The sequence below is a fragment of the Papaver somniferum genome, chromosome 4 (assembly GCF_003573695.1).
Source record: "Papaver somniferum cultivar HN1 chromosome 4, ASM357369v1, whole genome shotgun sequence".
Taxonomy (NCBI): domain Eukaryota; kingdom Viridiplantae; phylum Streptophyta; class Magnoliopsida; order Ranunculales; family Papaveraceae; genus Papaver; species Papaver somniferum.
Window position 1 is genome coordinate 121337631 of NC_039361.1, and position 16165 is coordinate 121353795.

The window sequence follows — 16165 nt, forward strand, 5'->3', positions numbered from 1 at the left end:
TCATCCAACGACTAAAATTTCCCCCCTCTATAAATACCCAATTTCAAACTCATTTCAACTCACACCAGAATTTCTAAACCTCTGTAGAATTTCTAAATCTCTCAATCTTCTTCAAATCTAAAACAATCACACCTTCTCCACAATTATTAATTTCTTGTAATATGGATTCACAAACTCAAAGCCAAGTCAACGGTAAATGTAAAAAACGTCAAAGTCCGGAGTGCAAAATACACCATGACGGAAGGTGAATGCATTTGTCGTAATTATGTTTTTTTTACCCAAGATTGTATCGATGGTGCACAACAACATGGTAACACCATGTGGGAAAATGTAATTCGTAAATATGAAGAAGAAACCATGAACATCAATTCTCGTGATGCAAAAGGGTTGACAAAACACTTCATTGTAATTAACAGGGAAGTAACCGCTTATGTTGGATTGATAATGCAAGCCAAGAGAGGCCGAGAGAGTGGTCTTATGGATGTGGATGTTGAAAGAAAGGTTCGTATGGAATGGCAGCAAAACATGGCAAACAGTTCGTTTTGGAAAGTTGTTATCATATTTTGAAGGTGTTGAACAAATATAATCCAAATGTGTTAGCAGGTAATCAACAAGTACATGAAAGGTCACCATATAATTCTTCTCCCTCAACACCAAATTCTTCACCAGATACCCCTAGAAACCCAAATGTCAACTTAGTTCTCAATAATGATGATGGTAAGAGAAAACTTCCAGGGAGGAACAATGCAAGACTGGCTAGAAAATTAGCTCAAGAAGGAGGAAGTTCCAGTATTTAACATGGCTGAGTTTATGGAACATCAAAAGACCGTCGAGAAGCAAAGAGCAGTTGATAGGAAAAATAGGGAGAGTAAGAAAAGTCGTCTTTCTCAAGAAAAATTTGTGTTTAACTATGACAAGCATAACATTCTTCAAGCTAACACTTCAATTATGAACGCCCAACAAAAACATGTGTGGCAAGTCGAATTTGACAGGATTCAAGCACATATTGAACAACAAGCTGGATTTACTAACAACCAACCTAGTGGTGATGATGATGATGATGAGGATGAGTTCAATGATGAGTTCTATGTAGTAGTTCCTCTAGATGGTTGATGTATTAATTTAAATTTTAATTTGAAGTATTGCGTTTTAATTTGATATTGTTATTGCATTGTACTTAATATTAGTGTGAAATGAAAAGTTGATTAATTTGATCAGAGTACACACAATTGGGAAGAAAATAATCATGCATCAGCTTTTGATGGTAAAATTCCCTCCCTCGATATGTATACCTTCTTGAGAATACTTCTTGTGGCTCTGGAACTCTAGGTATTTGGCCCATATGTACAAGCATCAAAGTGTCGATTAGTTTATTATCTTCAGCTTCCTCATCATCAAGTTGTTGCAACCTCCGTTGATGCATTTCTTGCTGTAATCTAAACCGATTCTTAATAACATTCCTCTCTTTATTGGATCTCACCATTGATGATTGTGAAATTTAAAACTGATAATAAAGATAGAAAAATTGGTGAAATATATGTAGAAGTAGATGTGAGTAACTTGGAATGGGGAAGTAACTGTTGCAAAATAACTATTGGTCGAAAATCTTAATATCGTCAATGATACTATTTATATCACGCGATGGGATGTATGACGCCAGTTATACTCAGAATATCGCCAGCGTTCTGGATAATAACGGTCGATAGGAACTCTCTCGCTCCGTGGCTGTCCCATAGTGGCGCAACTCGTTTGCCATGCCACCTGGTATGCCATTTTTTTGGGGGGGGGGGGGGGCATGTGCATAGGAATAGCCCTTAGGGGAAGGGTAATTGAGTAACTTTACCCATATTAGACACCCCTTAGTCCACTATTTTGGTTGAGAACAAAATAAATATACCTCAATTAATCTGGGTATACCCCAATTTGACCAGGTTTTTTGTGCTTCTGATTTTTGACATTCACTTATGGTTTTAATATCTAAACACTAGCATATTATGAATGATTTCTCTCTCTTAACTGAGGAAATATATTCAACTATGTGCCACAACATCACTCCTTATAATTTGAATCAGAATGTACAAACAGATTATGGAAAGATCATTAAAATATGCACTCTGCAAGATCCCGAAAGCTTGACTTACTATACTGCTCTGACTATGATGGATTTTGCAGGAAACATCAATGATACCTGAGGACATCCAGGACACTCTGGAGCTTGGGGAGCAACAGGAGGTGCATACCTAACCTTCCAATGGGCCAAAGAAATGCAGCACACAAATAGATACAAGCTGAAACCATGGAGACTCTTGTTCGGGTTCAAGTTACTCTACCATAAAGCTATCAAAGGAAGATTCCATATAAGTTACTATGAAAGAAGTAATAGTAAAGAGGAGGACAGTAATATTGATATCAATCCAGGTACTTTTGTTTTATTAAGCTTTAAACTCATCCATCGACTTCAAAATATGGATTCGTTTAATATTGCTCTTTTATGTAAAAACAATGCTAGTAGGATGAGCAGTCCTTTCATTGAAAACTCTATGTATCAGTCTTAGGTGCTTCTCTGGAAGCTTAAGTTTTTCCAAAAACAAGAAAAAAAGAAAAAGAAGGTATCCAAACACTCTCTTAATGAACTCAATCTGGAAGCCTCAAAATGACTGAGCGCACCTGGGCCGCTGTTTGAAAGTTGAAAGGGAAGTAAATAAAAAAGTTCAATAATATTAGGGAGAGATCCATTTCCTACCAAACTATAAAATATTGGAGCACGGTACTGATTTCCGATAGATCACACTAATGTGTGCATGCGTGTTCCTTTTGACGGTCTAAGATGCTACAAGTACAACTAATTTGTTAGGTGTCAAAATCCTAAGGTGAGCTGACATTACGTGATGAGTACCAGAAAACTTACATGTGAGATTTGAGAACAACGGTTAGGTGAGGCGTCACTCACCACTCACCAGTCTTCTTTCATCTCTCGATTGAATATTGATCCAAAAATTAACAATTCCCGCGAAAATATTTATTTTTCATTATTAAATTAATTCTTCGGATCCATAAATAGAGACAACAACAAACACGGGACGTAGAGATCTAATTTTCTTTCTTTCTCTTCAACCGTAAGTTCTGGTTGTTCTTTCCTCTATCTTACAGTACCCAAAAACAAAGGTATGAATCTAGGATTAGGCAATTTTGTTTTCTAAGTTTCAAATCAATGTTTTTGTTCTTGAATCTCGAATCGCTTTTAGATCTATGCTTAGTTACATATTTGTATTAAGATCCGATAAATTTGATACTAAATTGAGTTTAAATTATCAGATTTGAGTTTGGAAATGAAAATTAGGTGTAGTTTGACGAACTTTTGTGTTAGATCTTTTGATTTGGCAGTGCAGATCTCTTTATTGATTTGATTTTTGTTTATCTTGAGTTGAATAGTTTGTAGTTTGTGAATGTAATTAAGAAATGGCAAGAAAGAAGATCAGAGAGTATGATTCGAAGAGGTTGTTGAAGGAACATTTTAAGAGATTGGCTGGTTCTGAATTAGCACTCAAATCAGCTCAGGTGCAAATCTAACTTCTATAGATCTGAAGATTTTATCATTACAGGTTTTGTAAAATTGTTAAATCATTTGGTAGCGATTTTCAGATCCTCTTGTTTTTGAATTGTAAATTCCAAGCGAGTGTTAATTGGATTAGGATGTGATAATTTGTGGTTTGAATCTGTAACACTACGTGATGTTTCTACTTTGAAATTGTGCTAGTCATTTGTACTTGGAGTCTGAAAACATAGACGAATCTTTGAGATTTTGAATTACTGATTGATATATGTTTATTTGTCTCTCTTAAGGTCACGGAATCAACTGATTTTAATGAGCTAGCGAACAAAGAACCATGGCTTTCATCCAGTAAACTGGTTTTGAAGCCTGATATGTTGTTTGGTAAGCGTGGGAAGAGTGGTTTAGTTGCCTTGAACCTCGATTTGGCTCAAGTTGCCAGCTTTGTGAAAGAGCGTCTTGGAAAAGAGGTAATCAAATTGAGCAATATGCAATTTTATAATATATATTGAACTACTGTAGAGATTTATTATATATGGACCATTCTTGATTTGCAGGTAGAGATGGGGGGTTGTAAAGGACCAATCACTACATTTATCGTGGAACCCTTCATCCCACATGATGAAGAATTTTATCTCAATATTGTTTCTGAGCGCCTAGGATGTAGCATCAGCTTTTCAGAATGCGGAGGAATTGATATCGAAGAAAACTGGGACAAGGTATGCCTGACTTGACATGCACATGCACATGACTGATTTCTTTCACATGCACCACGTGCACATGTAAGTCAGAATATGTGATACTCTTTGAAGTCTTGGATACACATGATATTTTGAGCATGAGATGAGAAAACAAAACTGGATCAAGGTACGCTTCACTTGACATGTGTACACATCACTGTTTCCCTTCTTATACAGAGCATGCACATGCAAACAAGAATATCTTACATTCCTTGAAATGTTTTTCACATTTATAGATTTTTCAAACATAAAATTGACCCTTCTTACCGTATGAAGAAAATTTGATTGAGATAATAGGAGAGTCATTATCGAAAGGGGTTAATCCCTTCTTTAAAAAGTGCTGCGCTTTTTATAGTTGCTTGGTTATATAGATATGCTAACCTTGGATTTCACTTAATCCAGGTCAAAACCGTATTCATCCCAACAGGAACAACTTTTTCTGCGGATTTATGTGCTCCTCTGGTTGCAACACTCCCATTGGAGGTAATTATAGTCAATGAACGCTAGCTTACTTGTTTTGGACACTATCTTGTAATTATATTGTATGACATAAGCATTAACCAGTGTTGCAGTACTAATTTTATGTAGTTTCCCTTTGTTAGGCATCGCATTTGGTGTTTAATTATAATCTTCCAATTATTTATTTGGAAGCTCATTGTGTATTCTGATCTGAAGTCTCAGTCTTGATATTTGTTCTCTTGGTTCAGATCAAGGAGAAGATCGAGGATTTTATTAAAGTGGTGTATTCTATATTTTTAGGTATGCTTGTTTCTGCAACATATATGTTACTGTTTCCCATTCGTCTGTAGTTTGTGCTCAAAGTTCTCAACTTCATAAATTGTATAGCCAGGAACTAATATTTTGACTCTGCTACATAATCAGATCTAGATTTCACCTTCCTAGAGATGAATCCCTTTGCTTTGGTCGATGGAAAGCCATACCCATTGGATATGAGAGGAGAGTTGGATGACACTGCCACTTTCAAGAACTTTAAGAAGTATGTTCCTTATTTTCATGTGAACTAAAGAATGCTACACAGAAAAGTGTTAACTGTAGTATAAATATTTTGTTCAATGAATTTCTTCTTATGCATTAACTACTCCTGCAGGTGGGGTAACCTTGAATTTCCAATGCCATTTGGAAGAGTAATGAGTCCTACTGAAAGCTTCATTCATGGGCTGGATGAAAAGGTATACACCGATTAGTTATGTTCTTTTTGGTCAAATACCAATGACCGTATCTTGAAATAAGTAGGTGCCAGATGATCTAACATATATAAGACATCCTTAATAGATTGAAAGAGTTCAAGGTTCACGACTTTAGTTCGTTTGGTGGTTAACGCACTCAAGAATTCCTAATCTATTCTTTACATGCAGACAAGTGCATCTTTGAAGTTCACAGTTTTGAACCCAAAGGGACGAATTTGGACTATGGTAGCAGGAGGAGGTGCTAGTGTCATCTATGCAGACACGGTATGGTCCGCGTTTCATACAATTAAGGTCCTTAAGTTTTCTTCTTTCCTGGATCTTTATGTTTACACAAAATTGCTTGATCAGGTTGGAGATCTTGGTTACGCTTCTGAGCTCGGAAATTATGCCGAATACAGTGGAGCACCAAATGAACAAGAGGTGTTGCAGTATGCCAGAGTTGCTATTGATGTAAGAACTTCCTTCCAACTCTAATCTCCTTGCATCAACCTTCCTTATTAGTTTTCTAGACCTGTTTTTTGTTTTTATATGAAATTGTGAACTTCAACTAATCACTTACAGTTACATGATAATGTTCCAAGATTCTAACACAAAATGCTCAGCATGCGCAAATTGCTGCGAATTTCATATTCTGACTCTGCAGACTTGAGACTTTCAATTCTATTTTAGTATAATGATCCAATGTATCACTGGTTGCAGTGTGCAACTGCTGAACCCGATGACAAGAAGAGAGCTCTTGTGATTGGAGGAGGAATTGCCAACTTTACTGATGTCGCCGCTACATTTAGTGGCATTATCCGAGCTTTAAGAGAAAAGGTAAGCTACTACGTGTTCTAGTTGCACTTCTCTCATGCGGTGCTTTCCTTTTCATCTCTCTGATAATCATTCTTGTTAAATGTATTGGATAAAAAAGGAGGAAAAGCTTAAAGCTGCAAAAATGCATATATATGTGAGGAGAGGGGGACCAAACTATCAGTTGGGTCTTGCCAAGATGAGGAGTCTCGGTGAGGAAATCGGTATTCCTCTTGAAGTAAGATAACAATTCCTCAAACCCTGTAACGATTTCTTTTATTTTGTTAGTTATGCATCTGTGATGACATTATAAAACTGTTAAATTCAAATTTACTAAATGCACCAATATAAATATTAATTGGGCTCGTGTTGTTTTCCACTTGAACAGGTTTTTGGTCCCGAAGCAACTATGACTGGCATATGCAAACAAGCAATAGACTGCATCACTGCATCAGCATAAACTTGTCATGACCAGGAAAATGATCTGTTCTTTTCTCGTTAGATTCAAATTTCTCATTTCTTATGTGTTTTTCTTCTTCAATGTAATAAGTAGCCGAGTATGTGATCAATTGTCATTAGCATTATTGTTTTCCGATTAGACTACTATTATTTTAGTTATTGTGAAACTCTTGCCTCCTAACTACGGAGTATTTAGCATTCATAGTAATGTAATTCGTTTTTGTTCAACATGAGTCAGTTAATGAAATACTTCTCTGTGCTGTTTTGAACACCAATCTTTTCGTAGTATGCTACATTCCCTCTGAGCAATCGGGAAGGAGATGGGACCAACCACTACCCACCACATGATGGCCAGGCTATGAAAAAAAAATGCTTATTTGCATATTTTAGTGAGTTAGAGAGAGGGCGAGGATTTTTGACGACAGTCATCCCGAAAATTTAGAGCCTGGGGTTTTGTACCAAAATGTTTTCAGTTTTCAAAAACCACGTAAACAACAGAAAACGCTAGGAAAACGTGTTTGGTAGCGGTTTTTTTGAAAACGTTTTCGACCCTTTTTGTTTTGGAAAACAGCAATAACGAAAATGACTTTTTATGTTTTCATTTTTTCGTTCTTTTTCCTTCAAAAACGAACGGAAAAGAAACCCAAAGGAGAGGGGATTTGTCATAGGATTCAGGTATAATTTTTCACCTTATTTATCATCTCAAATCGACAACATAATTTTTCTAATGACGGTCGTTCTGAGCCAGGATCGAACTCTGTTTTTGACAGAATTCCATCAACAGGCATATCGCCTGCAAAAAACACAAACATCAAAATATCCCGTCTCTGTTCATCACTTCATCTATCTAAGGTATTCCCTCTATCTTGATAGAAGTTTATAGGATGTGATTGTGTCCACATGGGGTTATCCCCGATTTATGTAGGTGAACTGTTTGATATATGTTGTCACTGAAAAATTTATCTTAACAATAGTTTTGTATCCTCTGTTCTTGGTGAAGATACTTGCTGATAGTGAAAAGTTCAAATTAGGTTAGTTTGTTGTTTGTAGCTAGTTTTTTTTCAAGTCATCACAAGGCCCCTCGAATAAAAACTATTCATATGATGTATTACGAGTGGCATTTTGATTCGGAGTTTTTCCTTCTATTAAATTTTTTATTTTATGTGTTCGAGTTCTCATACAGGTTGCCTTGCTCCTGAGGTGGTTCTATAAAACCTGACTTGTGCTCAGCCAAAAATAACTAAACAGCTAACTGCTCCTCTGAAAATATTGTTGACAGTGGGGATTCAAACCGACCCTCCATGCCCTTTCGATTAATAGATTAGATTCGGGCTGGAAAAACAATTGTACGAAGTAAAGCACCGATCTTGTGTGATTAAGTTTCTATCTTGGGCTGCAGTAGGGGATACAGTAATATTCCGTATATTAATAAATTTTATATATTAATATAAAATCCTAGCCCCAAGTGCCAGTTGTAAATAGTAATAATCTCCACCTGTCATGTTTACAAAAATATGTTTTTGAAAAACAATCATACCTAACAGTTTTTAGAAGATGAAAACAATGAAATAGAAAGTTATTTCTGAAAATGGTACCTCTTAGTTTCTATCGACCTTGTCCGAGTCTGCTCTTTCTTAACCATTTTCACCACCAAATTAAATTACAGAGAATCTTTTCTGGCGCGGAAATTCGAGATGATTATGGAAACAGAATTCGACCTTATTAGGGAGTAAGTATCCGTTGTTTTATAGCAAGTATGTCACGTGAAACCCCATTTTCACGGGGGTAAATAAATGGATACACGATCGTTATCTAATCTAATAAAACCCCACCTTCACCTACCCAAAAATTCAAACCATATTCATTTTCCTACTTTTCTTCTCCCCAAAATTCAACAAACCCTAGTTAGATGTTAGACTGATTTGAGGATCAACTCTGTAAAACTCTAAACCTTTAGTACTATTTGTTTCTCCAAATTAAGAGTGATTGTCAAAGTACAGTAAGAAAAATCAAATTTCAGGTAGCAATGAATTCCCCAGTCTATTCTTTATTATTATTTTTTTTCTATTTTTGGTTAATTAGAATTTTATCTGATTAATTTGATTAAGTGGTACTAATTTTATCAGGGTTTAATTGACCTGGGCATTTAATGGCAGCAGTGTACAAATGTTCTGTTCCTATTTCTTCTTCTCCTTGTGTTTCAAGACCATTGAAGAATAATGCTTTTCAGATTCGAAATTGCTTCATTAATTCTAGCAAAATTAGGCACAGAAGCTTAATTTGTAATGCCACAAAATTACCTAGTATTGTGAAGGAGAAATCAATTTCATCGGTAGCATCTTTCTCTGAGGTGAGTAAACGGGCAAAAAAACTTACATGGGTTTTTCTCATTTCATTTAAATTTGTGATTCTACAGAAAATTTTGGTTTTGTGTTGATTTTTGTGGGTTTTTCTGATGATCTGATTGCAGTTGATTGAATCTTTGATAAGAAGGGAGGACTTATCAGAAGAAGAAGCAGAAACTTCACTTGAATTTTTGTTGAATGAAGCTAATGAAACATTGATTAGTGCTTTTCTTGTTTTACTAAGAGCTAAAGGGGAGACTTTTGAAGAAGTAAATGTTTGATTTGATTTGATTCTTGCATTACCTATTTCTGATAATGAGAGTGGATGACTTTTTGTTGATATTGGATTTGGAGTTTCAGATTGTGGGTTTGGCAAGGGCTATGATAGCATGTTGTAAGAAAGTTGAAGGATTGGATGGTGTAGTTGATATTGTTGGAACCGGTGGTGATGGGGCAAATACTGTGAACATCTCAACAGGGGCTTCAATTCTCGCTGCAGCCGCCGGTGCAAAAGTTGCAAAGGTACTTGTTCATTCACCTAAGAAATAATGCTGCAATTTTTCATAAATGTAATGATTCTTGTTTCGGTGTTGCAGCAAGGAAACCGTTCAAGTTCTTCTGCTTGCGGAAGTGCTGATGTGTTAGAAAAATTAGGAGTTATTATTGACCTAGAACCTGAGGTAAGAAATTGATAATTTTTTCCCATTGACCACCTTATTTAATCAAATTAACTTGTGTTTTTCAGATCTCCTAACAGTATGGTATTTATTCTGCGGAAGTAGGGTATAAAGAGATGTGTTCAAGAAGCAGGCATAGGTTTCATGATGTCACCGATATATCATCCAGCGATGAAAATCGTTGGTCCCGTGAGGAAAAAACTTAAAGTGAGGACAGTGTTTAATATCCTAGGTCCTATGCTGAATCCTGCACGAGCATCATATGCGGTCGTTGGTGTATACAAGGAAGATTTGGTAGGTCTCATACTCTTTTTTGACATGGATACTTCAATATTGTGTCTCTACTTTTTCATTTCAATCATGACATGATTGTTCTTTCCGAACAGGTTGAGAAAATGGCTAAAGCGTTGCAAAGATTTGGTATGAAAAGAGCGCTGGTTGTGCATTCAGAAGGTTTAGATGAAATGAGTCCCCTTGGTAAGAATCAACTATGTTTACCAAAAATCTCATTTCTTTGATCTTATATTTTTATCTTCACTTTCATTTAGTAAGTTGCAATCATACTTGTTTACCAAATATCTCAATTTTATTTTCTTGCACAGGACCTGGTCTCGTCCTTGATGTTACTCCTGAAAGGATTGAGAAGTTTGTTTTTGATCCATGTATGTAGCTCCTTGTTTTTCTTTTGCTGCTCTAACTATTTTAGATTAGTGAAACGATAAACAAGCATGTTGTCCCTCTCTAAGCTAATTTTGTTAATTTCTTGTTCGTTCAAGTGGATTTTGGAATGCCTCGATGTACTCTTGAAGGCTTGCGAGGGGGAGACCCAGAGCTCAATGCAAATGCACTAAGGAACATATTGTCTGGTGAGAAAGGACATGCGTCAAATGCATTTGTAAGTCTATTCCTCTCATACAGTCTCAATATGTAGCCTTTTAAAAATGCTCACCTTCTGTTGATTCCTTGGAGATGCTTCAATGTAGCTTGTTGTACTTTATGTTTGATAACTACATAATAGGGCATAAAAACTGCAAAGGAAGCCCCTTCCCATTTACCAATGATTGTACATGCTACTAGTCTAGTACATCATTCTTAGGTGTTCACATGATTAAATGAAGCTCCCATCAAGCATGGTTTCATGATGGCATATAGCAACAGAAGTTCGCCAACTCTAGCAACGTACTCCAAGAGCTCTGTCAGCACAGCTGGGCAACTCTCTTTCAAGTATTCAAACCCATCTGTTTGCATTACAGCTGCAGGATTAAAAAAAGAACATAGCACATTTTAGTTCATACCTCCAATCATTAGGTTCACTGGTAAAATCGCAAATAAGGAAGTGATGCCAGAAAGTGCAGTTAAAGAGGAACTTGAAAATTTATGATTGAAATAATTAACCAACACAATACACAAAGGAAGAGCAATGTTACCTCTCAAATTTTCAGGCATCGCCACGAATTTGAGATAAACCGACTTTAGTGGGAAGCAATGGTGCTGCTCAGCCAAAGCCAACGTAGTAGCGACTGTGTTTATTGCAACATCATCACAGAGCTTAGACTCACATAGCAACCTTATCCTCTCAAGACCATATCTGTCTGCTGCAGCGAGCAGATGTTGAGCCATCAGGGTTGATGCCCACTTTGTAGTCAAACGAGTCAACTCCTGCATGTCGGGTAGAGCATCCCAGTATATTAATGGAGTAGCACCTGTAAAAATCACAGCATAAGTAGGAGATAGATACAAGTCAGGCAAAGATTTAAATTTAAGGTTTTGCAGGAATCTACCAGGATTCTGGCCAAAAGCATGACTGCTAGTGCTACACCTGAAAGAAGAACAAAACCAACAGGCTAGCACTACAATCCATACACAACCATTAACAAAACAAACAAATAAGAAAAAAAACTATACTAATATTTAAACGTGTTGTACAGAGAATATCATCGACTTATTTAAATGTGTTGTACGGAGAACATTTAAACTGTAGTTGTATCTCCCCACAGACGTGCAGTGTATTGTATCAGGTTAAACACACGCATGTGCATCTCGTACATCCAATCTACAGTTTTATGTAATCTTGACCTAAGTAGCTGGGACTTGTTTGCAAACTTGTAATAAACATAAAACATATAGACATGCAAAATTGTGCTGCTTAATTGTTAATAATATGGAAGTACTTTACACACCTTAAAAACTGGAGCCTCCATGTCCTCAATCTTTATACACTGCGTGTTTTGATCTTTCATTGGACCAAAAAGTTGTGCATGGAACACAGGTGACCTAGCTGCGAGCACTAATTTATGCGCAGCAAATGTCTCCTCATCTACTACAAAATTCACATATGTTCCTTTGCCACTTTCCAAGAGCTTCCAAAGTGCTGGCCAATATCAGAAGGAGAACATAAGCAATTTCCCCCTTTTAGTACATCGATTTATATACGTATGGTCTTTACTCTTTAGCCATAGAATTTACTTCATTCCTTCTAATATTTTAAACTTAAACAGGTCCTAAATGCAGCAGCGGCACTCTTAGTGAGTGGGCATGTGAGCACTCTAGGTGAAGGAGTATCTCTGGCTCGCGAAACCCAAGAATCAGGCAAAGCTATCCAAACGCTTGAATCTTGGATCAGCATCTCCAAGGTAATTAAAACGTCTCAAGCTTATCTATTTCCCTCTTTGCCCTTTTATAAAACATCAAATGTTGTGTTTTTCATCTGTTAAGAGGTATTATGAAGAAGAATGGATGAGTGGATTAAAACTGTCTGTTTTCTTTGTTTTGATTAAAGATCTTCAATTGTCATCACAGAAAATAAAACATGGAGCCACACCTGTAGCTGTCTGAATTTCAACTGGATCTGTCTTGGTGTTTGAACAAGTTTCCTCATCAATTTTACCAAGGAAGTCGCACTTTATTTTTCTTATTCCTTTACTCTCTCTTCGTCTGCAAATTTTGTACACAGCCCTTTTCATTTTATGCCGACATGCATACCAAGCATTTGTATTACCTGCCCAAATATGCAGTGAAAACATTTGTGTTACATGCCAAATAATTAGTAGTTCCCCGAGTGGATAATTATCTAAAATAAATATAGAAAAGTCTATGCAGCAAAGAATTGAAAACACACACAAGGATCTCTACTACGTGCATGTTCCTTTGCACCTTTCACTTTGCTAATGCTGGGTTACTCAGGTTACTTCTACGTGCACTGCTCTTTTCCCTTTTAATTACCTGGCTAGTTTGGGCCTGGAAGGATTATTTGAGGCGTGTTATTTTCTTCCCCCAACCTAGAGAAGGGGATATGGAAGGTATATGAAAATACTGAATTACTCTCTACCTTAACTTCAGTAATTCTAAAACAAATACAAAAACCTAAATCATTTAACAATCTTTAATTAAATTATTTATTTTTTCTTTTAAATTTCCATGATAATTAAAAATTAAAACCTAATCTCGAAAATAATGCACTTTTTTCTTTTCTTTTTGGTTTTTCAAATAATATTTTCGGCGACAAACAATTCGAGTGATTGAGTTAGATTCCTTTAAGAGGGATTCATAAATGATTTAACTACGAAATTCTAAAATTTTCTCATCGAATTTTTCTGAACTCGACCATAATCGCTTGATGTGGGTATACCAAATATCCTGATTGTTATTGATAACATGAAGAACATCGGATAAGGCACACACATCATCCGATTACGGGTTGATGTTCATTGTATTTGATGAACATCAACAACAATCGGCATACGTTAATGCCTATATCAACTGATTAATTAACATTGTTTGAATTGTTAAACAGAATAAGAATAAGTGATTGTAGTTTCATCCAATAATCCGATTAGTTCCATTTAAAGTGTTCACTTTTCTGGGTGGTTTTAAGTCACAATCGGTCTTTACGTGACTCTCATATAGACCGATTACGCCCAATTTTTCTTGATTTAAGAGCATGGTATGCAAAGATGGAATCCTTGGATCCAATACCAATTAGAACTTGTCTAAATTCGTAAATTTTTATCTCCATATTATAGAGAATGAAAATATGAGTTCAATGCAAAATGAATGAGGTCACTCTGACATCCGACGAAGAAGTTATGATCAAAACAGTCGAAGAAATGCCCAGATTTGCAATCGGTTGATAAGAGCATTTATGTACTGATTCTGGCAAAAGTGGTTTAGATAAACTCTTGAATTTTAGTTTGCTATAATCTGGTACACGGGGGAACTATATTTACCGATTATGGACGCATTTATATAAAAAAGGTTATCATTTTTGAGATTTTTTATAATCGTCACTTGTCGAGGAATGTATTAACCGATTAAGATCAATCGGCCATAAAAAATTTGCTCATATGTCGATTCTTAGTTGATGTTCTTCACGGATCAAGAAAAAAAAATCAAAATTTTCTTGTTTTGATGATCAATCAATACTAGTTAATTTCACAAACGGTCTATGTATCAAATCTTATACACCGATTCCTAGTTTTGTTCGTAAATGAAGAACATCTATTCAGAATCGGTTTATAAGTGCATGAACACCCGATTTTGGGTTGATGTTTATTCATAAAAATCAATCTTTTTTTATGTTTTGATGATGAAATAACATAGTTGATTTCCAGGTTAAAAAGATTAAACATCAACTAATCACCCGAATTAACACTACCTAATCAAGAATAAATTAGCCATTAAAAAAATAGTTGGATAAAGGATTTTTGAATTTACTCCATAATGACCCATATGATAGGCCTAAGATAATCCTTAAATGCCCAAAACTAGCCAGGTTCCTATTATATTGGATTACTCTTTTTCATTCCATTTATGTTGGAATTAGTATTTTTGATCCATAGAAAATAATAAACCCATGTAAATTGACACCCAGTTTATACTCCATACGTGCTCGCAATACACTTGTCACCGGGTAAATTAGATATTTAACCTATTGGAAGCATGGGTTGGTCGGTTCTGGTTTTACCAAAAATTGTCGATCGACCCGCTAGTTTTTAGTTTTAAAATTTCAAACTAACCCCGCCAACCTCTTCGGCTCAGGTTTTAACCGCTATGTATCTGGTCGTTTGGGTTCGAGTTAAAATGTTGGTTTACCCGAATTTTTTGTAGTACTTCCTGTACAAACAAATTTACTAATCGGTTGATTCAATTCATATAATGAATGCATACTATTAGATCAATTGATTCAATTCAGAGAACGACCGATTCAATTAATGGTAATGGATTGAACCTTCGATGAAGTAGTGAGACTTTGAGATTGAAAACTGAGATGAGACTCATAGTGAAAGAAGAGAAGAATTAGAGAACTGAAGTTAGAGAGAATGACATGGGTCTTTTAGGTTTTAGGGTATTGAAGTATGGATGGTAAGGACTAACTTCCATCAACGTCTATAGCTATCAGGTTATTACGAAAAGGCTCGGTCGGGTTTTACATCTAACCAATAGCGGTTTTCAAAATTAAAACCGCATATCAAACTGTTGCGGACAGGTTTGGGTTAAAAACACACGAATAGGCCGGGTTCGGGAGGGTTTGGGTAAAAGGATCGGTTCTTGTGCAACTCTACCAATCAGGGTAACAATAGTTTGCCGCTACCTAGATAATGATAGTCATGTGGAGGTTTCTGATAAACTAAAACATTGTATTGATGAAAGGTAAAGTCTTACAGAGACTGAATAGAAAAGAGAGTTTTATACGGAAATATAAAAGGAAAATTCACACGTAACAGATGCGTGTGTTACAATAAGATTCAAGTCAATAGAATCGACTTGACTATTCCTAACATCCCCCTCAAGCTAATACCGACAGAGAGTAAAGCTTGTCACTAAGAACAGAAAAACACTAAACTCTATGGGAAAATAATAATATAAGCAACTATAAAAGACTGCAAGAACTAAGTTACAGAAGCACTAGCTGCACTAGAGGAGCTAGGACTAAGCAGCTGAGACGGCAACCTGGAGAAAACTGGATAATAGAGACCCTTTGTGAAGAGATCAGATGACTTATCCTCACTAATAATATGCTAAATGTGTAAGAAGCAATTCTCCACCGGTTCACGTACTGTATGAAAATCAATCTCTACATTCTTCGTCCTACCATGAAAATCCGGATTAGATGCCAAAGCTATAGTACTAGTATTATCACAATACAAGTAGACTGTATGGTTAACAAATATATGTAAGTCAGACAACACATAGGATAACCATTGTAATTCTGCAACAACAACAGTCAAGCATTTACATTCGACTTCAACAGAAGATTTAGAGACAGCGGGTTGTTTCTTCGAAGACCAATAAAGTGATGAATCCATAAAAACTTCTTAACCAGAGATGGGCCTCCGTGTATCAGGGCATCCATCCCAATCAAAATAATATCATTTTGACTGGTAGTTCATCTAAT

General features: G+C 36.0%; 2 protein-coding genes across 4 annotated transcripts; both read left to right on the top strand.

Moving 5' to 3' along the window:
- Nucleotides 1-2956: 2956 nt before the first annotated feature.
- LOC113276478 (ATP-citrate synthase alpha chain protein 2) lies at nucleotides 2957-7024 on the top strand. Of its 2 annotated transcripts, XM_026526080.1 has the most exons (13): nucleotides 2957-3165; nucleotides 3433-3558; nucleotides 3844-4020; nucleotides 4108-4269; nucleotides 4693-4773; nucleotides 4998-5049; nucleotides 5173-5287; nucleotides 5399-5480; nucleotides 5667-5762; nucleotides 5847-5948; nucleotides 6198-6314; nucleotides 6412-6528; nucleotides 6679-7024. In XM_026526080.1, the coding sequence occupies exons 2-13, from the start codon at nucleotides 3460-3462 to the stop codon at nucleotides 6748-6750; spliced, it is 1272 nt and encodes a 423-aa protein (XP_026381865.1). In that variant the 5' UTR covers nucleotides 2957-3165; nucleotides 3433-3459; the 3' UTR covers nucleotides 6751-7024. The 2 variants fall into 2 exon arrangements, with proteins under 2 accessions (XP_026381865.1, XP_026381866.1); XM_026526081.1 differs by lacking the exon at nucleotides 3433-3558 and having other exon boundaries at nucleotides 2966-3165.
- A 495-nt stretch (nucleotides 7025-7519) lies between these two features.
- LOC113276479 (anthranilate phosphoribosyltransferase, chloroplastic-like) lies at nucleotides 7520-12886 on the top strand. 2 transcript variants are annotated; one of them, XM_026526083.1, is made up of 11 exons: nucleotides 7520-7601; nucleotides 8876-9099; nucleotides 9220-9363; nucleotides 9455-9616; nucleotides 9691-9774; nucleotides 9877-10065; nucleotides 10158-10248; nucleotides 10374-10433; nucleotides 10548-10666; nucleotides 12270-12404; nucleotides 12571-12886. In XM_026526083.1, exons 2-11 carry the CDS (start codon nucleotides 8899-8901, stop codon nucleotides 12604-12606), a joined length of 1221 nt encoding a protein of 406 aa, XP_026381868.1. In that variant the 5' UTR covers nucleotides 7520-7601; nucleotides 8876-8898; the 3' UTR covers nucleotides 12607-12886. The 2 variants fall into 2 exon arrangements, with proteins under 2 accessions (XP_026381868.1, XP_026381867.1); XM_026526082.1 differs by lacking the exon at nucleotides 7520-7601 and adding an exon at nucleotides 8567-8769.
- The last annotated feature ends 3279 nt before the right edge of the window (nucleotides 12887-16165 follow it).